Below are 20,605 nucleotides of genomic sequence, written 5' to 3'. Positions count from 1 at the left end.
ACAATCTTCCTGAAGCAAAAAGAGGAAGATTGGCAATAGATGTTAGCTCAGGGCCAATGTACCTCACCTCAAAAAAATAAATAAATAAAAAAGAAAGTTGCCAAATCAATACAAAGAATTCATGTTCACTTTCATTCAGATTCCCAAAAATGTTGCATTTCATCCTATTTTCTTCATTCTTTCTCTTGCCACAAATATCTTTTCTGAAGCATTTGAGAATAAGTTTCTGAATTATTCTCTTACCCATAAATGCTTCAGTATGTATTTCCTAAAATCAAAGGGGATTGTCTTATGTAACCACACATGATTATGAAAATCAGGAAATTGACATCAATGCAGTACCATTATGTAATTTATAGATCTTATTCAAAATTGGCCAGTTATCACACTAGTGTTTTTGTTTTTTTGTAAAGATTGGCCCTCAGCTAACATCTTTTGCCAATCTATTTTTTTTACTTCTTCTCCCCAAGTCCCCCCAGCACATAGTTGTATATTCTAGTTGTAGGTCTTTCTAGTTGTGCTATGTGGGACGCCACCTCAGCATGGCCTGATGAGCGGTGCTAGGTCTGCACCCAGGATCTGAACCGATGAAACTCTGGGCTGCCAAAGTGGAACGTGCGAACTTAACCACTCAGCCACGGGGTGGGCCCACACTAATGTTTTTTATAGCAAGAGAAAAATTGTCTGGAATGCAGTCCCCCACCACGTGTTGTATTTCATTGTCCTGTTCTTGATCATTTTTGATCGTTTCCTCTACTTATTCATTGCTTTAATGCCCCTTAAGCATACTGAACATACTTAGTTTATCTTCTTTGCTTATATTTCCAATCTCTGAAACCTTTGCAGATAAGATTCTGTGGTTTCTTCTGGATTCTAATTCTTGGTGTCTTGGTTTTTTGTGTGTTTTGTAATTTTTTGACTGCTGGTTCCTGGTAGTTTATCTCTGGAGAATTATTTGAAGCCTGGATTGAAGATGAATTTCTCCAGAGAAACTCTGCACTGGATTCTGTCAGGGCCCTGGAGGAACAGTCAGTCCTGGAATCAGTTTAAACTAAAATCTCGAGTTAAGGTTTTCAGGCAGCCTGCTTAGTGCGAATCCTGGCTGCAAAAGCACATGAGGACTTGCTTATGGTTATGAATTCTCAGGGTGTAAATTTTTTCTTTATTCCCAACACCAAGGCTTGAGGCGGGTGGGCAGTTTTGCTTACTGCCCTTTGAGGGGGACGAGAGTGGCCATGGGACGTGTTAGCTTTCTTTTCCTCCACACTGAGGGTACACCTTTGAGCTTGTCTTAGCTTCATATGTTGGGGAAGTGTTCTCCTATTAGACACTCCGTTTCAAACCATTCCTGGATTTTGTTTTTCTTTGTCCACACCTCAGAGCCTACAAAAACTAAAGTTCATGCTTCTGAGGTTCCTCTGGTGTCTGGGCTAACGCTGGCTTCAGAGCTCTCATTGCTTCTCTGGCTTCCTGCCTTGTTTCTTGGGTTGTGATCTTTGAGTATTCCTTCATCTTTTGGCAATTCCTTGTTGCATTTTGAATGATTAGTTATATTCGTGTTTGTTTCAGCGAGAAGCTCAGTTCAGGCATCTTTGCTTGTCTGTGGTCTGCAGTGCTGGTGCCTGGTGCTTTGGGGTGCAAGGGGTGCTGGTGGGATGCTGCCATCACTCACCTGTTGTTTGTTTTCCAGCTCTCCGGGAGATGCTGCATAACCATTCCTTTGTGGGTTGTGTGAATCCTCAGTGGGCCTTGGCACAGCATCAGACCAAGTTATACCTTCTCAACACCACCAAACTTAGGTAAGTCAGTGAGTACGAGACAAAAGCAGATCTGTTAGAAGAATGTCCTGGAAGCAGAGGCACAAACAGCGGGGGAAAGCAGCTTGACATATTGGGAAGGGCCCACGCTTTGGAGTCAGACAGATGTGGTTTCAAATCTAGGCTCAACCATTTACCATTTATGGGACCAAGGACAAGTCACTTTCCTAAACTCTGTCCTAGATTTCTTATCTGTAAATTGGGATATTACTACTGAACTTTTGTGAGAATAAGAAATGACAGGAGAAACCTAGTGCTTGGTAGGTACTCAGTGCTCAATAAATGTTGGCTGCTGTGAGCCAGGTGTTGAGGGCTTAGTGCTGATAGAGAATTCTAACATCTACAGGGTGCAACCGGGTACTGTGGGGGATGCAAAAGAAAGAAGACCTGATGCCTCCTTTCCTCCCCACCTGGGGAGTGTAGCAGAGGCTTACGCCAGCCACCAAGTGAGCCAGTGGGTGTATGAGCACAGGAAGGGGAAGCCTAGCAAAGCCGTCTGCCCAGTGCATAGCCGATGACATTTCATGGATTGTTTCCAAGGACCTTGGTGGATGAGCTCCTTTTGAGTCTAGAACTGATATTAAATATGTTCTGAAATTCGTAGTACAAATCGGAGGGTGCTGCCACTTGCATCTACTAGACATCACTTGTCCATTGTGTGACTCTTTCCCACTAAGCCATGCTCTGGCCTCACAGTGCTGCTTGGCCCTGTGAGTGGGGCCACAACGATATGTAGCTTGGAGTTGGCACACAAGATAAAAACCTATTTGATCTCCCTGTGTTAGAACCTGCCCAGTCCAGAAGCTTACTGTTGACATACATATTTCCTTGGATATTCAGAATTCATTCCTCCGAGGCTTGCAAATCTTTTTGGTGCAGCTCTGTTCAAGGTCCATTGTCCTTGCTTTGAGAATCCTTGGACTTGCACAGACTCGTATTAATTTGTTGGGAATTTTCTCTTCCAGCATATCTAAGTGCATGATTTCCAAGGCTCCAAATCACAGTTGTGTTCAAGTTCTTTCATTTTACACATATAAATCCAGGCCAGTCTCCGAATTTCAGCTTTTAATAAATGTGAATGCTTTCCCAGTGAGAAGGTAAAGAAACAGAGAGAACCACATTCAGAGTGCAGTGTCTAGCTTCAACTCCTTCCTTTCCAACTTTACTAACTGACCTGGGACAAGGCAGTACTCACTTGGTGCCTTAGTTTCCCCACCATAATGCAGGCATAGCAGCTGCTTTATCTGCTTTGATAATGAAGTCTTTCAACAAGACCTATATAGCTCACATGGCTTTAAGAACTATAAAGTACCGTTTATTTCAGTTCTGTGTTTTTGTAAGTAGTTCAGTATATTGAATTCTACTTCACAGATGCTTTTGGAATGTTGCCAGCCAGTGAGTGCATCAACCTAAACGATATACTAGTGCGGTCTAATCCCACCTTATGTCCACTTCTGATTATTTAGGAAGTCTCCCTGCCCTCCCTGTATATTCCACATCATTTTTAATGGTGAGTTGTAAAAAAAATAAAAGTGATGTATAGGATTCTTTGTAAGTAGGGAAAAGGTAAGCAAATAAAACTCCTTAAATTTCACTACAAGGTGTCAGAAACCTTTTACAGCCCCAGTAGGGTGAGGACAGAGCATGAGTGATAACAAGCCAGACTTTTTCTCCATGCCCTGTTGTGTGTGTGGAGGCCGGCCAGCCGAACCCCGGCTGGAGCCACGCGGGAATCCCAGCCCTCTGAGGAGTGGATCTCGGGAGACTGTTAAAAAGGGTAACAAAAGGCAGAACCGTCTCCTTGTCCAATCCATGTTTCGGGGGTTATTTCTCCCCTTTTGTCCCTACTGCTTGGCTCTCAAGCATGGGTTCAGCTTTTCCTTAAAGTCGCTTCATTTTCATTTGCAGTGAAGAACTGTTCTACCAGATACTCATTTATGATTTTGCCAATTTTGGTGTTCTGAGGTTATCGGTAAGTTCATTTCCTGCTTCTCATTTCTGAAACTCCAACAGCTGGTCATTTCTGAAAATAATAGCTCCACTAATATCTTATTTGTAGCATATTAAATTTTTCTAAATATGCTTAGGACAGTTTATTATATGATTTGCATATAGAAGTATTTTTAATTACAATATAGTTTTATACAAAGCAGAATAGTCATTTGGTAACCAACTTAAATAAATGTTTATTATTATTATAGAAATCAATACATATCTACTTAAGAAAACTTGGAAAGAGATAAAAATAGAAATAAACATTCTCTAAAGCTCTCACCCAAACACAACTCCAACTAACGATTTTAGTCCATTTCTTCCAAGAGTTTTTCATTGCCTAATTTTAATTTAGAGTTAACTTTATAATATCTATGTAGTTTCATATCTTCTTTTTACATTTGACATACTCTACAAAAAAGCCTTCTGCAGGTTTTTTTGGGATTGTGTTGAAACTATAGATCGATTTGGGGAGAAAATCTTTTGTTAGATTTATCCCTTAGTATTTCACACTTTTTGATGCTATTATAAATGGCATTTTAAAAATTTTCCAATTGTTTGTTGCTAGTATATAGAAATACGGGGCCAGCCCGGTGGCACAGCTGTTAAGTTCACACGTTCTGCTTCTCAGTGGCCCTGGGTTCGGTGGTTCAGATCCCGGGTGCAGACATGGCACCACTTGGCAAGCCATGCTGTGACAGGCGTCCCACGTATGAAGTAGAGGAAGATGGGCACGGATGTTAGCTCAGGGCCAGGCTTCCTCAGCAAAAAGAGGAGGATTGGCAGTAGTTAGCTCAGGGCTAATCTTCCTCAAAAAAAAAAAGAAATACAAGTGTTTTTGTATATTCATCTTGTATCTTGCAACCCTGCCAAATTCATTTGTTAGTTCCATCTGATTTTCTACATAGATAATCATAGCATCTGTGAATAAGAAGAGTTTTATTTCTTCCTGTCCAATCTGGATGCCTGTCCTTTTCTTCTCTTGCCTGATTGCACTAGCTAGAACACTGGTACAGTGTTGAAAAAAGTGGTGAGAATGGAAATCCTTCTCTTGTTCAAATCTTAGGGGAGGGCATTCAGTCTTTCTGCTCTGGGTAGGTTATTTCTAGTTGCCCCTTATGAGGTTCAGGAAGTTCCCTTCTAATCCCTGTTTGCTTAGTTTTTATTCAGGAATGGATGAATTTTTTCAAATGCTTTTTCTTCATCTGTTAAGATAATTAGATGGTTTTTCTTTTTTAGTTTGTTAATGTAGTGAGTTACATTGATTGATTTTCATAAATTAAACCAGTCATGCAGTCCCAGGATGAACCCGGCTTGTATATGGTATATTATCGTTTTTATATATTTTTGGAATTGATTTGCTACAATTTTATTTACAATTTTTACATTTATGTTCACGAATGATACTGGTTTGTCGTTTTCTTTTAGTTTCTTTGTCTGGTTTATACTGGTCTTATAGTGAGTTGAGAAGTAGCTGTCTTTTCCATCTTCTGAAAGAGTTTGTGTAGAATTGGTGTTTATTCCTTAAATGTTTGGTAGAATTCACCAGTGAAGCCTTCTGGGCCTGGAGATGTCCTCATAGGAAGGTTTTTAACAAAACTTCTATTTCTTTTGTAGATACAGTGCTATTCAAGTTAACTTTTAACTCTTGAATGAGCCTTGGTATTTTGTTTCTTCCAAGGAATTTGTCCATTTAAATTTCCAGATTTATTGGCATGAGGTTCATAATATTTTTTATTATTCTTTTAATGTCTGTAGGTCTGGAGTGATGAACCTCTCTCATTCCTTATATTGGTAATTTATGTCTTTTTAATTTGATCACTCTGACTAGAGGTTTGTCAGTTTTGTTGATCTGAAAGAAGTGACTTTTGGTTTCAATGATTTTTCTCTATTTTTCTGATTTCTATTTCACTCATATCTGCTCTTATCTTTATTATTTCCTTTCTTCTGCTTATTTTAGGTTTAATTTGCTCTTCTGTTTCACGTTTCTTAGGGTGGAAGCTGAGGTCACTGATTTGAGAGAGTTTTTCTTTTCTAATACAGGTGTTAAATGCTATGAATTTCCCCTCTGTGCTGCTTTAGCACCTTCCCAGATTTTGATAGTTTCCATTTTCTTTCAGTTTAGAATACTTCCTGATTTCCCTTTTGATTTCTTCTTTGACCCTCAGGTTATTTAGAAATGTTATTGAGCTTCCCCTTATTTGGGGATTTTCCAGAGATCTGTTAGATTTTTAATTTAATTCTATTTTGGTCAGAGAACATACTTGAATCCTTTTACACTTATTTAGACTTGTTTTATGGCCCAGAATATGGTCCGTGTTGGTAAATGTTCCATGAGCACTTAAAAAGAATTTGTATTTTGGTCTTAGTGAGTAGAATGTTCTATAAAGAGCAAGTGTATCATGTTGAGAGCGATGCTCAAATCTTCTATATCCTGATTCTGTCTACTTATTCTATCAAATACTGAGAAAGGTATTGAAACCTGCAACTATAATTGTGAATTTGTCTTTTTCTCTCTGAAGTTCTGTTGGTTTTATCCTTTATATATTGTAAAGCTCTGTTGTTGAGTATATCAACATTTGAGTGTATCCTAAACATTTGTTTAGGATTGTCAGGTCCTTTTGATTAATTGACTCCTCTATTAGTGTACTGTGGGTTTATAACATGTAAAAGTAAAATATATAACAGTAACAATGTCACAAGAGGAGAGATGAAAGAAGATTTAGGCATGTTATTTTTAACAATAGATTTCAATCTTCTTCCTCATCAGATGATTTACTGAAATGCTACTTATTTTCCCTCCCCCTTTAGTTATGGGTAAGGCAATAGGAAGAAATGAATGATCTGCCTAATGATTTTCTAGAAACATGAAAGTAAGTGGAGTCTTTAAAGCTACACAAAGGGAAAGTGCCTCCTCACAGCCTTACTCTTGCCACGCGTTCAGCAGGCTTTTTGTCTGTCACATCTTCTCTGTTGAAATGGCCATTGATGAGGAGGAGGAAGAGGTTTTGATGTTGATTTTCAGGTGTTTTCTTTGGGGGAGATGGAGAATGTGTGTTAGATTTGTGGTTTTCTCTCCTGCTGCTGTGATCATGGTTTTGTGGTTAATAGTAGTTTTATGGGAATTCTGGCTTCATTTGGATGCCCTGTTAATGCTTGCTCCTTAATGTTCTTGCTTCCTCGTAGGAGCCAGCACCACTCTTTGACCTCGCCATGCTCGCCTTAGATAGTCCCGAAAGTGGCTGGACAGAGGAAGATGGCCCCAAAGAAGGACTTGCCGAGTACATTGTTGAATTTCTGAAAAAGAAGGCTGAGATGCTTGCAGACTATTTCTCTTTGGAAATTGATGAGGTGTGTGACAGCCATTTTTATGCCCCTGTTGTATTCATCAGGTAAGAGTCAAGTTCTTGTAGTTGGGCCAAGATCAGGAGGAAATGGCTGCCCCACTCCCCCAGAAACAGCATATGACATATTGACATCTTCGCTCCCTATTTGCATCTCTAGGTTACACAACTGTTTTATCATCCATTCGTGTCCATTCCTGTTCCCAGGGTGAAGGACCCAGACACAAGGGAGAACTAAATCCTCCGGTCCCTGCAGGCCACAGTGAATGAGATTATGCTGAGCCACTTGCTCTCCCTGTGTCTTTGTCTTACCCCTTGATCTTTGGAGCTTTGCTTCTTGATATAGTCTTTGGTTGGTGAACAGATCCAAGAAAAAAGTTGATCTGCTGCATGTCAGGACAAAAAGCTCTCTTTTAAGTGCTTAGCTTTCTTGCCCCCAATGCCCAGCCCAGTCAAGCCCCTGGTCACCCAGAATGGCAGGTAGGAGGACAAGACCTAGAGGAGACACCGGGGAAGTGGAATTTATTTAAGTTAAACTGTAATGGCATTATTTCTTGTCTCCTTGTCCTGGCCTTTTTCCACAAGCAGGAAGGGAACCTGATTGGATTACCCCTTCTGATCGACAACTATGTGCCCCCTTTGGAGGGTCTGCCTATCTTCATTCTTCGACTAGCCACTGAGGCAAGTAATCAAGCCAATACTAAGTATGTGGGTATGTGAGTGCGTGGTAGAGAGAGAAGGCACATGGCCATGACTTCATTTGGAATGATAAAGAAGGAAAGGGTAAAACAGCTGAAGTACTCCTCATATCCTCACCTACCCCCAGCAATATTTAGCAGTTCCAATTTTCAGCTTTAATACCCAGAAAGTCACGTTTAGTTTTTAAGTAGTCTGTGATCTCCACTTAGAAACGAAGTGTGTTTAATGCATGTACCTGTATTGAGGTATTCAATTCTCTCTTTGGACCAGGTGAACTGGGATGAAGAAAAGGAATGTTTTGAAAGCCTTAGTAAAGAATGTGCTATGTTCTACTCCATCCGGAAGCAGTATATATCTGAGGAGTCAACCCTCTCAGGCCAGCAGGTACTGTGGGGGTCACGTTGGCACACCAGTACTGGGATGAGCCCTCACACAGCTCATCTCTAAATTTCTTGGATTTCACTGCACATAAAGTTTAAACATAGTAATCGGTGTTTATTCATGAGTTTTTATTTCCTTCTGCTGGTTTAGAAAGTACCTCCAGAGTGATCTCACTGTCAAATGTAAAAACATAAGCCATCGCAGTGAGAAATGGGAGGCTGAATTAGACTGTGCAGGGCTAGCGAGCCCGTGTCTGCCGCTGTTAGCCCTTAAATGTGTAGCCACAGTCTTCAGATTCTGGGTCAGTCCCCACAGTGTCTTTTAGCTTTTGCCTTACTCTACGTCTGATCACTGCTTTGCCAGGAAAACAGGGCTGTACTGAGGTCAGATCTCCAGCTCTTCTTACAGAAGATCAGCTTGACACAAAAAGGGCCGGGGTTCCTCGTGTTTCTGTGTCACTTTTTCCAATCAGATGACACTGCTTTTCACTCAGCTATTTCGAGGTTTGGTTGGGGGTGGAGAGGGCATTGAAATAGTGTAAGAAACAAAGGGTAGCCACTTTACATACATAACCATCTCAGTGAATGCTTACAGTTGTCCTCTGAGGTGAAGTGATATGCTCGTTTCACAGGTGAGGAAACTAAGGGACAGTTGGCATGCTCAGGGGTTCCCAGAGCCTGTAGTGGTGGAGCAGAAATTCAGTCCTAGGTCCTGTTGGCCAAAGCCCCTAGGGAATATCTCATTCCCGTGGAGGGGGCAGGGTAGCAAACTGTGCTGAGAGAATCATTTGATTGAAAAAATTTACTTCAAGGAAAGCATGAATGAGAAGGAACGTTTTCTTGTACGTGAAACAACTAAGGCTTAGATGTAGGGAGGAGCAGTGAAGCAAAATAATCCTCATTGTTTTTATTTTCATTTCTTACCTGTGGAGCTCTCTGGAAAACAGGGCTACTGTTCAGACCCCCAACTTAGTGGTGAGTTGGGAAGGTACTTCCTACTGTTGCCATCTAAATATCGTAGTCAGGATCAGATATTGTGTTAGATCCTACTGCAATAAACACGTCCTCCCTGAATACAAACAACGGTTCCATGGGAGAAAGTCTCCGGAGAGCAGTAGCTTCTTTTTTCCCCCATCTCGTCTCTTGTGTTCAGGCCTGTAGGATCTCTCAGAGGCTGCCCTAGAGAGGATGCTTCACAAGCATTTGATAACACAGCCCATTACAAGCCATCAAGACTTTCCAGGCCAAGTGCACATCAGCCAGGAAGCCAGTGTACACTGGGATGTGAACGGGGAGAGAGATGACACCTAACTTATCTTTTCCAGAGTGAAGTGCCTGGTGCCACTCGAAACCCCTGGAAGTGGACTGTGGAACACATTGTCTATAAAGCTTTCCGCTCACACCTTCTGCCTCCTAAACATTTCACAGAAGATGGAAACATCCTGCAGCTTGCCAACCTGCCCGATCTATACAGAGTCTTTGAGAGGTGTTAAAGACGGCCGTTTATGGACTCTGGGGTGTGCTGTTCTTCCTTTGTATCCTCATGCGGGTAGATCTGAAGGCTGAAGACTCATGTGTGCCTGCTAACTAGTAGCACTCTTTCATGCATGGTGGGTTGATTATAAATAAATTGTCAGGATGTGTCCTAACCTTATCTCTTATTTAATTTCATCACACTTGAAATTTTTCTACATCAATTTTTACCTAGTGTATACCTGATTGTATTGAAGAATCCCAAAAGTAGTTTGAAAGCTCTCTGGGCATCTGATAAGAATTCTAAAAAGGCCTTGAAGATTTCATAGATCATGCCCTGATTTGACACTTTCTGTATTCTGCTAAATTTCTAATATCAGGTGATATATATTATGTTGGTTCAGGTGCCTTTTAAAAGAGATCCTAAACATATGAGAGACTGACACTGACTCTGGAGAAAGCTGAACTGATAATCTGTTAGTACCTTCAATAACCAAAGCAAATTAATTAATTCTTAATGAAATAACTTGAGAAGAAAATAGTCCTTATCCAGTCTATAACTGGTATGCGTTTTTAAGTTAGCCCACTTTGTTAATGGCTATGAATACTATCAGCTTAAGATAAAAGTTCTAAGTGTTCTTGTTTGAAGGATGATGTAAAAATAAGAACTTAAACTATGAGCTACCTTGATATTAGCCTGCTTTAACAGAAATGTGCAGTCAGCACAGGGAGGAAGAAGTGAGATTCCATGAGCCCAGGAGGGGCACAGGCTGAGTGACCATGGGTACAGAGGAAGCTGGGTTTTGAAGACCTCAAGAGCTGGACCACACAGTGTGTTGGTTCCAGCTGTGGGATTCTAGGATAAATCTGCATTTCAGAACATGCCCTCCCCCACCCCCCACAGCTGTTGCTACTACTAGAAAGAAAATTTATAGGAAATCATCTCAGTTCAGGAGATTGGTTCCCGTATTTTAAAAACAAAGGGCTAATTAAAGAAGGGAATAATTATTAGATATTTTATTCACATTTGAGTTAATTTTATTAATCTAGTTTCAAGTCTAATTTTATCTTATGTGGCTTTGATTCATTAGACTTTCCCTAATATTTGTTCTGTGTAAACACACTGAAGATACAATAATTATTTCCATAAAACCACAGTGATTCTCAGAGCAAAAGCAAATCACAAATCCTGCAAAGGAGCTACACTCAACGATAAAAACCTCTTGGACTGGGTAGCTTTAAGGATGAAACTCAAGTTCTTAAAGGAAAAAGTTCTCTATTCCAGATTATTTTTCCTTAAGAAAGAGAGAAAAGAGGAGGGGCAAGATAGGAGGGGAGTGAGTACCATGACCTGTTTTAAATGGTCCTCTAACAAAAATGAATGTGTCAGTAGTCAACCGTGATCAGCAACAGGGTGTTTAATAGACTCTTCAGGCAGACTGCCCATCTGCCTGCCCTGCCCCTCCCTCCCCTCTCGGGCTTGTCTGAGGTTTTATTCCACAAATAAGCAGCAGATGAAATACTTTACAAGATACAGCACAGCTGATGTGAAGACTAAGGACCCTACTCTTCCTTTAAGAGTATTAGGCCTTGGACTTCCCCTGCCCCATGCAATAAAGCAAGTTTTATATACACTCCTCATAGCTTTTTCTAACATTTTCTTATATAAATTTAAATATTTTACAAAAAAAGGCTTTTTCCTCCAAACATACAAATTTGAGTGACACATGTATTCCCCACCTGTGAACTTGTTTCTTCACTAAAATATAAATGCCATCTGATATTAAGGATAAGTGTCTTTTGACCACTGGAGATCACTGAAGTCTGAATTGCACCGTGGAGAAGGCACTTGTGTTTTTCTGAGGTCTCCAGCAAGTATCTCAGTGAGCACTCAGAGAATCGCTGTCCTCCAGAACCTGTGCCAAGGCCTGCAAGCACCCAGTCACTGAGGCAGCTGGGGAAAAGTGGTGAGTAAACTTGATTCTAAAGTTATGGAAATAAAAAAAACAGCATGGACCAGTTCTCAGTCTAGAATCAAACTACAAACAAAATCCAAAGTGTTCATTCATGAAGATTCAAACCTGTTTCATTCTCTCATAAATTATAAAATACAAAGGTGGCTATTTTAATGACATAGCTCCAACAGTACTGAAAGGGGTTTGTGTTGATGGACAAAACTCAGTCCCACTGGGTGGGGCCCCAAGGAGCAACCCCCAGATAGAAGGGTGGCCTCCCTACTGCTGAGCCAGAAGCGCTGTCCTGTTGGCCTTCATCTTCTCCAGCCGCTTGGCCAGGTGGCTGTTGGTCATCTCCATCTCCTCAATCTTGTCCAGTGCTGTTCGTAACTGCAGACAGGAAGAACTCAGTCACTTCACGTGGTCAGAAGTAAAACCCAGTACTACATTTCAGCTTTCTGGGAGATGGAAGCACTGCTAATTATGATGGCCTTGCATAGGCTCCCACAGCCTAAATTTTTTTCAGTCAGCTAGAGGTGTTAAACAGTGATGCTGAGCATTAATCACAGAAAGGACATACAAAAGCTGGAGAAAAACAAAAATAAAAACTATCCTTTTTTCTTATTATCTAACTGGCCAAAAAAAGTAAATGGCAGTCACTCTGCAGGTCAAAAACCAACAGAGAAGAGTAAGGGACTCACTGCTGTTTCCTAGATTGGACCCAGGATTACATTCCTTATACAGCAAAACAGTTATTTCCAAAGGGTTTTCTCTTTCTAGGAATGTATTCCAAGCATGTTAAAGCGAGTACCTCTCGTTGCAGTTTCCTCTTTTCTGCTTTCAGCTCATCTTCGACCTTCTCAGCGTTCTCCGCGGCAGTTTTGTATCTCAGTACCTGTCCCTCCAGCCGGCTAATCTGTAAATATGAAACAGAGGCCTCTGCTACTGGGCGCTGGGAGCCACCACTGCTTTGCAGTCAAGAAGGAGATACAGTGTCATTACAAATTCTAAGTAATCTAACACTAACAAGTCCCCTCAGGGTGAGCCATAGGTCCTCTCAGAACTCAACGGCTATGGATAAATCAAGAACTGTCCCACAGAGGATTACAGCTGCACAGTCATTACGGGGCCAATTTCCCGCAGGTTTTATGATGAACATACTGTTTAATTGCCAAAGTCACATTGCAGGAGGAGACTCACTGAATAGAAAACTTTTTAGACTTTTTGAAATGTACAATAAGGGATTTGGTTATAAAGTATGATCTTGAATTCTTTTGAAATATCTACAGAAATAGGATTATAGCTACACTTTTCTACATTTTTACAGAAAACAGAAGGCTAAGGTGCCCTGCCAGGAGTTCTCTGCTGGCTTTTCCACTTTTTCCTTATAGACCTTCCAGAGATCCAACTGCAAGGGCAGCCCAAAGAAACCCAGGCACTCAGAGTGGGCCACTTAGATGCAGGAAACGAATGTATTTTAAGGGAATTTAAATCTCTTGGTAACATATAGAAGAAGTACTTACACTTTGCTCCAAGGTGGTTATATCCTGTTCTGCTTTTGAAAGCTTAAATTTGTATTCACTAATTTGTCTATTGGCATCTCCTAGAACAGAAGAGAATGATGAATCACCTCTCAGAGGTAAAGGTGTGACCCCTCAGGCAGTGACACCCTCTGCAGCCCAGGAGAGGACTGTGTAGTCTAAAAGGACAGGACATAAGTGCACACAGGCCAACCACAGCATCTCTGGCAGCCCAGGCACTGCAACATGAAAGTAGCACTTGTGTTGCAACAGCATCCCTTAGATCCTGAGTCAGAGAAAATTCACTCTTCACCCCATGATGTGTGTAGGTGAGCTCTGAGTAAGGAGCCCCGTCAGTGCAGCAGTGGCCCCTGCCAACCTCATCTGCAACGCTATGTCCCAGGCAGCCTCCATGCCCATGGGACTGAGCCCTCCAGTTTCCCTGAACTCAGCCTTGAACGTTCCCACCTCCCAGCTTTCCTGCTAATCTCCCACACCTCAAGCACCCTTTTCTCCCCACCTCTGATTTAAGTCTTAACCAACCTTCAAGGTCGTGCTCAATTTCCACCTCCTTCATGACTCTCCTTAGTTAACTAACTTCTTCCCTTGTTGCATTTTATTTGCATTCTCTTTTATGACATTTATCGTACTTTCTTAATATTACATTACGTATGTAAGGAGGGGGGCCCAGCCTTAGCCTTCTTGAATATACCTTTGTATCTAGCTAAGTGCTTTTCACATAGTGTATGCTTAATAAATATTTGCTGAAATAAATGCTTTTCAATAAGATGTGATAATATGTTATGGGTAGAGCTATAAATCATTAGCCATACATCTGACCTAAGAAGCAAATCATATAAAATGAGAAGTTTAGAAATGACGGGGGAGAAAAATTCCCTCCAGCAATCCAAATTTAACAAAAACCTGAAATGCTTTTAGGATAGGAATCATAATGCATGCAGGAAAAAAACCAAATTAACCTACCTAAGAACTTTGCTGCTTTTCCATATAACTAAGGTTACAACTACCTACATAATCTTCAATGCAAGAGGTTTTTCAATGCAAGAGATAACTGATAGTTACTCTCACCCTAAAAGTAATGAGGTTGTATAACCCTCTCCCCAAAAGCCACCTCTGGGAGTGAAAGAACAATTCCTATTCCTCGGCTCTAAAATGAAGCTTCAGGATCTTGTTTTTTAATTCTTAACTCCAGCAACTTATTATCAGAATGTGCTGCTTCCTTCTCTCTCTCCAAACCACCCATTGCTTCTTGTTTTCAAAAGTGTAAGTCCGTGGTCTCAGCCATTTCCTGCATGTTTTGAAACTGCATTCCAAAACACCATGCTTAACAGCCAAGGTGCTGGCCAGACCCGAGAGTCACCGGGGTTCCTTGCCTGGCCTCTGGGGCAGCGGAGCTGCCTGCTCTTGTCTTTACTAGTCAGGCCCAGCCTTCCCCCAGTCCTGTTCAGCTCACCTCAATCTCCAGCCCCACCTTGGGTACTTTTCCTCCCTCCACAAATGCCAGCTCTGTAACACCTATCTGCTGCAGGAAGCATTCACCCATGAATGCATGCCCATTCCCTCTCAATAGGATTCCATTTGAATTTGCTGCTTTAGGCCAATCTCTTTCAAATCAATCCCCTGACCCCTCTCTGACTGTTGACGGCCATTGTCCTGGTTCAGCTCATCACAGCCTCCTAACTGGTCAGCCTGCTTCTTGTCATGCATCTGTCTTCATTTACCCTCCACACCAAAATGGTATTTCTAGAAGAAAATATGTACCAGGAAGTGTCACAAGGGTTCCGATACCCAATAGAGAAAATGATACTAACCTCAAAAGATAATATTAATAAGTAAGTCTTAATAAGCCTTAATCCGAGAAGTCTTTTCTGTTTAGCCTAACTCAGAATATTTAGATGAAAAGGTCATGGAATAACCAATATTTAAAATAAGTTATCAGAAAAGCCATTATTCCACATTAGAAAAGTAAAAGTCTCCCCATCCGTGAATTATACATTGACAATATATGAATGCCTGCTGAAACCTCCCTACCATGGGAATCACTGTGAATACAGTAGACATTTTAAAATAAGAGGGGTCAAAAGCAGAAAGAAAAAGTAGAATAATTTAGGTAAACCAAATAGGCTTACTTTGTGGCCTTGTTTTAAATGCCATCTAATAAAGATTAATTTGAGTTAAGAATATTTCTGGGAAAATTCTGAAACTGCTCAACATTAGTGTGAGTTAGTGCCAAATATCCCTCCAATTATCCAAGATAAATTCCACAGAAAAAAACCATAATTAGCAAGGTGCTGTATGGGAGCTTAAAGATGACGCAAGGATTTAGAAAAAGACAATGTCAGGATGTCATTATTTGCAAAATGTTCCTAGAAATCACTTTGCCCACAAGGGTGAAGACCACTACCTCTTAATCCGCTCATCACCCCCTGAAGCATGCAGGCTAGTCAGAAGCCTCTGTCTGCTCCATTACTGACCAGGACTGCTTTTCTGGACTGGTTGAGGACTAACCACTCTTGGTAACATAGCTTCTCCTGGGAAATGTGAATTACAAAACCAGCGGCCTGCCTGCAGTCGCACTCCTGGGACAGCCTACACACAGACCGGGACTGGCCTGTCTCCCAGCACTTACTCTGCATTTCGATGAACTGCAAGTCCGAGCCGTTCTGCAGCCCTGCCACGCCACCCACAGTGCTGTCACTCCTGGAGCACTTCTGCCGCTCTTCCTCTAACTGCAGCTTCAGTTTTCTAATCTGAAGGGAAATTAAGGTTCCGCATCACAGAACAAGGCAGATCCTCATCAGCCACAAATCATTGACTCAAAAACTATTTTCCTGAGTGCCTACTATCCGAGACACACTGTTCAAGGTGCTAGAGATAAGCTATGAACAAATATCAAAAGGAGCAAGCTCCAGAACCAGGTGTCCCAGTAAAAATAGCCATAGGTGTTTATTTGTGTAGCTTTGTGGAAAAGCACATCTTTTGGGTATTTTTTTGTTACTTTTATTAAAAACAAAATTGCATGGGCAATTAGATGTTTTTTGTTTAGTTTTAGAGTTAGGTTAAATATTCTTATTTTAAAAAGTTTCCAGGGGCCGGTCTGGTGGTGTAGCAGTTAAGTTCACACACTCCACTTCGGTGGCTTGGGGTTTGCCAGTTTGGATCCTGGATGCGGACCTCTGCCCCACTTATCAAGCCATGCTGTGGCACGCATCCCACATATAAAATAGAGGAAGATGGGTACGAATGTTAGGTCACGGCCAATCTTCCTCAGCAAAAAAGAGGAGGATTGGCGGCAGATGTTAGCTCAGGGCTAACCTTCCTCAAAAAAGAAAAGAAAAGAAAAGTTTCTGTATACAGAAATAATTGGACATATATTTTTCAGGTTGGCCAAATAGTTTATTTTACCCAAAATAAAGGACATTCAAAGCAGCTTATTCATAATAGTCCAAAACTGGAAACAATCCAAATCTCCATCAACAGGAGGATAAACAATTATGGTACATCTATACAATGAAATTACTACTCAGCAAAAAAGGGGAAAGTACTACTGATATATGCAACAGCATGGTTGAATCTCAAAATAAATATGCTGCATGAAATATGCTAGACAAAAGAAGAGTACATACTGTATAATCCCAATTATATAAAACTCCAGAAAATGCACTACAACTATAAACTATAGACTATAGTGACAAAAAGCAGATCAGTGGTTGCCTGGAGAGGGAGATGGGGAAGGCACAAGAAGGAAAGTTTGCAAAGGGACATAGAAACTTCGGGGAGTTATGACTATTTTCACCATCTTGACTGTGGTGATGGTTTCATAGGTGTTGATGAGTTGAACTGTCTTTCCCCAAAATTTGTATGTTGAAGTCCTAACCCCCGGGATGTCAGAATGTGACCTTATTTGGAAATTAAGTCATTGCAGATGCAATTAGTTGAGCTGAGGTCATACTGGAATAGGGTGGGCCCCTAATCAGATATGACTGGTGTCCTTATACAAAGAATGCCATACAAAGAGACAGACACATACAGAGGGAAAATGACGTGAAGACAGAGAATGCTATTTACAGGCTAAGAAACACCAAAGACTGCCAGCAAACCACCAGAAGCTAGAAAAGCAGCATGGAACAGCTTTCTCTTCACAGCCCTCAGAAGGAACCAACAGTGCTGACACTTCATCTTGGACTTCTCACCTCCAGAACTGTGAGACAACAGATTTCTGTTCTAAGCCACCCAGTTACGGTACTTTGTCTCGGCAGCCCTGGGAAACTAACAGAGGTAGGCACATTGGTGCATTTTAAGTATGTGCAGCTTACTCTACACCAATTGTACCCTAATAAAGCTGGGGTTTTTTAGTTTACAAAATGAAGAAACTGAAAAGTAAAAGGGCTAGGGAAAAACAAGGCCCAGCTGGAGACAGGAGTCTCCATATATGGAAAACAAGGATATTAGGTGAACAGATGTGTACTGAATGCGGAGGCATCTGGTCCACCCTCAGTTCCAAGAATGCAGACAGCCAGGCCTGTTCCCTCTGTCAGAAGGCTGGAGGATATCTCTCTTTAGAACTCTCTGACTAGCCTAAAATAGAAGACCAACATTCCCACACTGAAGTTCCCAACAAAACACTTGGCCACATCAGTCGTCACAAAAACTTGGACAAGCCTCACCCATATGCTCAGAGCTGCCCATCAGTGTTTTAGTACCCTACTTTTAAACTGAAGATGGAATAAATATACATAAAAGAGCATCTCGAAGGAAATAAACCATGCAGACAGATAAAAACATCAGAAAACAAACCAACCAGCCTATCAATATCCTCTGAGATAAGTGAAATTATCTCCATCCTTGAAATGACTGCAGAAATAGAAACTCAATAAAAGAATGAGAAGATAAAGTTGAGAAAATCTTTTAGAAAGCAGAGCCCGTGGCTGAGTGGTGAAGTTCACACATTCCACTTTGGCAGCCCAGGGTTACGCCGGTTCGGATCCTGGGTGCATACCTAGCACTGCTCATCAGGCCATGCTGAGGCAGCATCCCACACAGCAGAATTAGAAGGACCTACAACTAAAATATACAACTATGTACTGGGGGGCTTTGGGGAGAAGAAGAAGAAGAAGAAAAAAGATTGGCAACAGATGTTAACTCAGGGCCAATCTTTTAAAAAACAAAAAAGCAAGCAAGCAAGCAGAGCAAGAGATGAAAAGAGAGAACAATAGGAGAGAAACAATAAGAAAGCTGAGCATCAGTCCTGAGGTCTAATGTCCTCCTCCATCAGAAATCAGTCACGTTTCCTCAAATGCCTACGTAATCTCATCACCAGAGATCCAGGAAGCACCACAACTCAGAGCAAGTCTACTCCTCCCCTACACAGGGCCCACCTCTGGGACTGAGACCAAGCCTCCCCATGCCTCCTTTGTCCTCCAGCATCAAGGATCAAGGGAGAGTCTGCATGCTCAGAGCCCCAGGCACCTTCCCCAACTGTCCTCAACTCCATCAACAGGGGTCAAAGGGAAGACTTGGCACTAGGACCAAGTGTGCCACTCCCCCAAGGGGGAAAGGGCAAGGTCTGCACTAGGACTAAAGCCATGCTTCTCAGACAACTCTGCTCTTTCAACACACAGAGTCGCCATTACTATCTGCCTGGGGTGAACCAGGATTAATCTCACTATCCCCGTCATTTCCTGTTTGTGTCCATCTCGGAAAGGGTCATCTCTCCTCTCCTGCATTCTTCTCCAAAAGGCTCTGTACAGCCCCTACTGTCTTCATCTCCGAAACTTTCCCAAAGCCTGAAACTCTTCCACTATCCCCTGTAGACTACCATTCCGGCATCAGCAGAACCCCCTCCATCCTCAGTCTCTTCTCTGAGCATTCCCTTTACCTCGCTGCTCTAACAGAAACCTGCTCTCCCCTGACAAGCCAGCTTCCGCTGCAGCTCTCTAGAGTACTGGCTGTTTTTCTCCCACAGCCCTCCTACCACTGAGCCTGAAAATGAAATCGGTGTCCTCTTGCTTTCCTCACTGTTGCCCAGCTACTCTCCTTCTATCTTCCCTAAAATTCCCAGTTCCTAATCTCATCTCTTCAAATTACATATACTAACTACCCCTCTCCATTGCCGTTATTCCATGTTTTCTTCAGCATTTTAGCTCCTAACTTCGTACTCCCTCAAGACTATTCCTGTCTTAATTCTTGGCAATTTCAAAATACATCTAGGTAGAGGATTTCTCCTACAACTGATGCCAGTTTCTGGAACACCTCCTCTCCAAGGATCTTGCCATCTATCCCTTCTTGCCCTCATGCATTCAGTCCCATAGTCATACACTTTATCTCATCATAAGATAGCTGCAATCCCTACATAATTCAGTTCCATGTATCTTCTCTCCACTATTCCTTATCTTTCCAGCTCATTCTCTCTGGACCCCAACTCCAAAAATCCTTCATCCCTACTTGGCACCTCTAATCCACTGTTTCCATCTTCTTTCCAGTGTGCCTTGATGTTTTCCTGGATGTCCTCTGAAACCTCCTTACGTAGTTTGATCTCCAGGTCCATCATTATCATCACTTCCTTGCACACACCCTCACCTCCTCAGCTCTGTTATACATGCCTGGTAAAAATCTAGCTCTCTACCCATTCCACGCCTGCACCTGTGCAGCTAAATGTGGCTAGAAAAATGCATACAATAAATGCATTCACACAAACCTCTAACATACCATGTTATTTACTTATTACTTACACTTATTATTATCTGGTCTCCCCTTACTAGAATGTAAGGTCCACTAGGGCAGGGATTTTTTTTTAACTGATTTGTTCACTGAAACATTCCAAGTGCCTAGAATAGTGCCTGTTAAATAGCAGTGGAATCTCATTCAACATTTGAATGAATGAATAGGAGTTCCAAAAAGAGAGAACACAGAAAATGAAAAAGGAGAAAATCAACAACAAAATCATTCAAGAAATTTTCCCAGAACTGAAGGATAAGAATTCCGAGAACTGACAGGGGCCCATACCATGCATGAAAACTCCAAACCACATCACTCTGAAATTTCAGAACACCAGGGAGAAACAGAGTATGATACAAGCTTCCAGAGAGGGAGGACAAGATCGGAAATCAAAAAGGTCTTGAAATTCTCCACAGCCACACTGGAAGCCAGAAGACAATGAAGCAATTTATTTAAAAAAAAGAAGGAAAATGACTGCAACTCAGAATTCTATACCCAGTCAAACTGTTAACCAAGAGGGTAAAATGAAGATATTTTTAGGCCTGCAAAATTAAGAAAAATTTACAGCCCACATACCTTTTTCTCAGGAAGTTACTGGGGGATGTACCAAAATAAGAGAATGGATAAGAAGGAGGAGGGCATAAGACATTACAAAAAGGGAATCCCACCTGAACCATGGGCAGAAAA

The 20,605-nt window shown here is 41.6% G+C and overlaps 2 protein-coding genes across 57 annotated transcripts in view; one reads left to right on the top strand and one right to left on the bottom strand.

Moving 5' to 3' along the window:
* The window catches only part of MLH1 (mutL homolog 1), a 41,329-nt gene extending 31,448 nt beyond the window's left edge, over positions 1-9,881 (top strand). For all 6 annotated transcript variants that reach the window (XM_070237996.1, XM_070237994.1, XM_005600830.4 and 3 more), the window contains exons 14-19: positions 1,691-1,799; positions 3,726-3,789; positions 6,996-7,160; positions 7,742-7,834; positions 8,123-8,236; positions 9,558-9,881. In XM_070237996.1, the coding sequence (XP_070094097.1) occupies positions 1,691-1,799; positions 3,726-3,789; positions 6,996-7,160; positions 7,742-7,834; positions 8,123-8,236; positions 9,558-9,725 (713 nt within the window). In that variant the 3' untranslated portion in view covers positions 9,726-9,881. The remainder of the gene's footprint in view (positions 1-1,690; positions 1,800-3,725; positions 3,790-6,995; positions 7,161-7,741; positions 7,835-8,122; positions 8,237-9,557) is intronic.
* Positions 9,882-10,707: 826 nt separating this feature from the next.
* The window catches only part of LRRFIP2 (LRR binding FLII interacting protein 2), a 109,154-nt gene continuing 99,256 nt past the window's right edge, over positions 10,708-20,605 (bottom strand). For 50 of the 51 annotated variants that reach the window (XM_003363140.5, XM_001489140.7, XM_003363141.5 and 47 more), the window contains 4 exons: positions 15,831-15,951; positions 13,184-13,263; positions 12,472-12,576; positions 10,708-12,050 (listed from right to left, as the gene is read on the bottom strand). In XM_003363140.5, coding sequence (XP_003363188.1) covers positions 11,940-12,050; positions 12,472-12,576; positions 13,184-13,263; positions 15,831-15,951 — 417 coding nt within the window. In that variant the 3' untranslated portion in view covers positions 10,708-11,939. 51 annotated transcript variants of the gene reach the window in all.

This window comes from Equus caballus, chromosome 16 (assembly GCF_041296265.1).
Source record: "Equus caballus isolate H_3958 breed thoroughbred chromosome 16, TB-T2T, whole genome shotgun sequence".
Taxonomy (NCBI): domain Eukaryota; kingdom Metazoa; phylum Chordata; class Mammalia; order Perissodactyla; family Equidae; genus Equus; species Equus caballus.
Note: the sequence above shows the minus strand (reverse complement) of the source record. Positions and strands in the feature narration are given on the sequence as shown.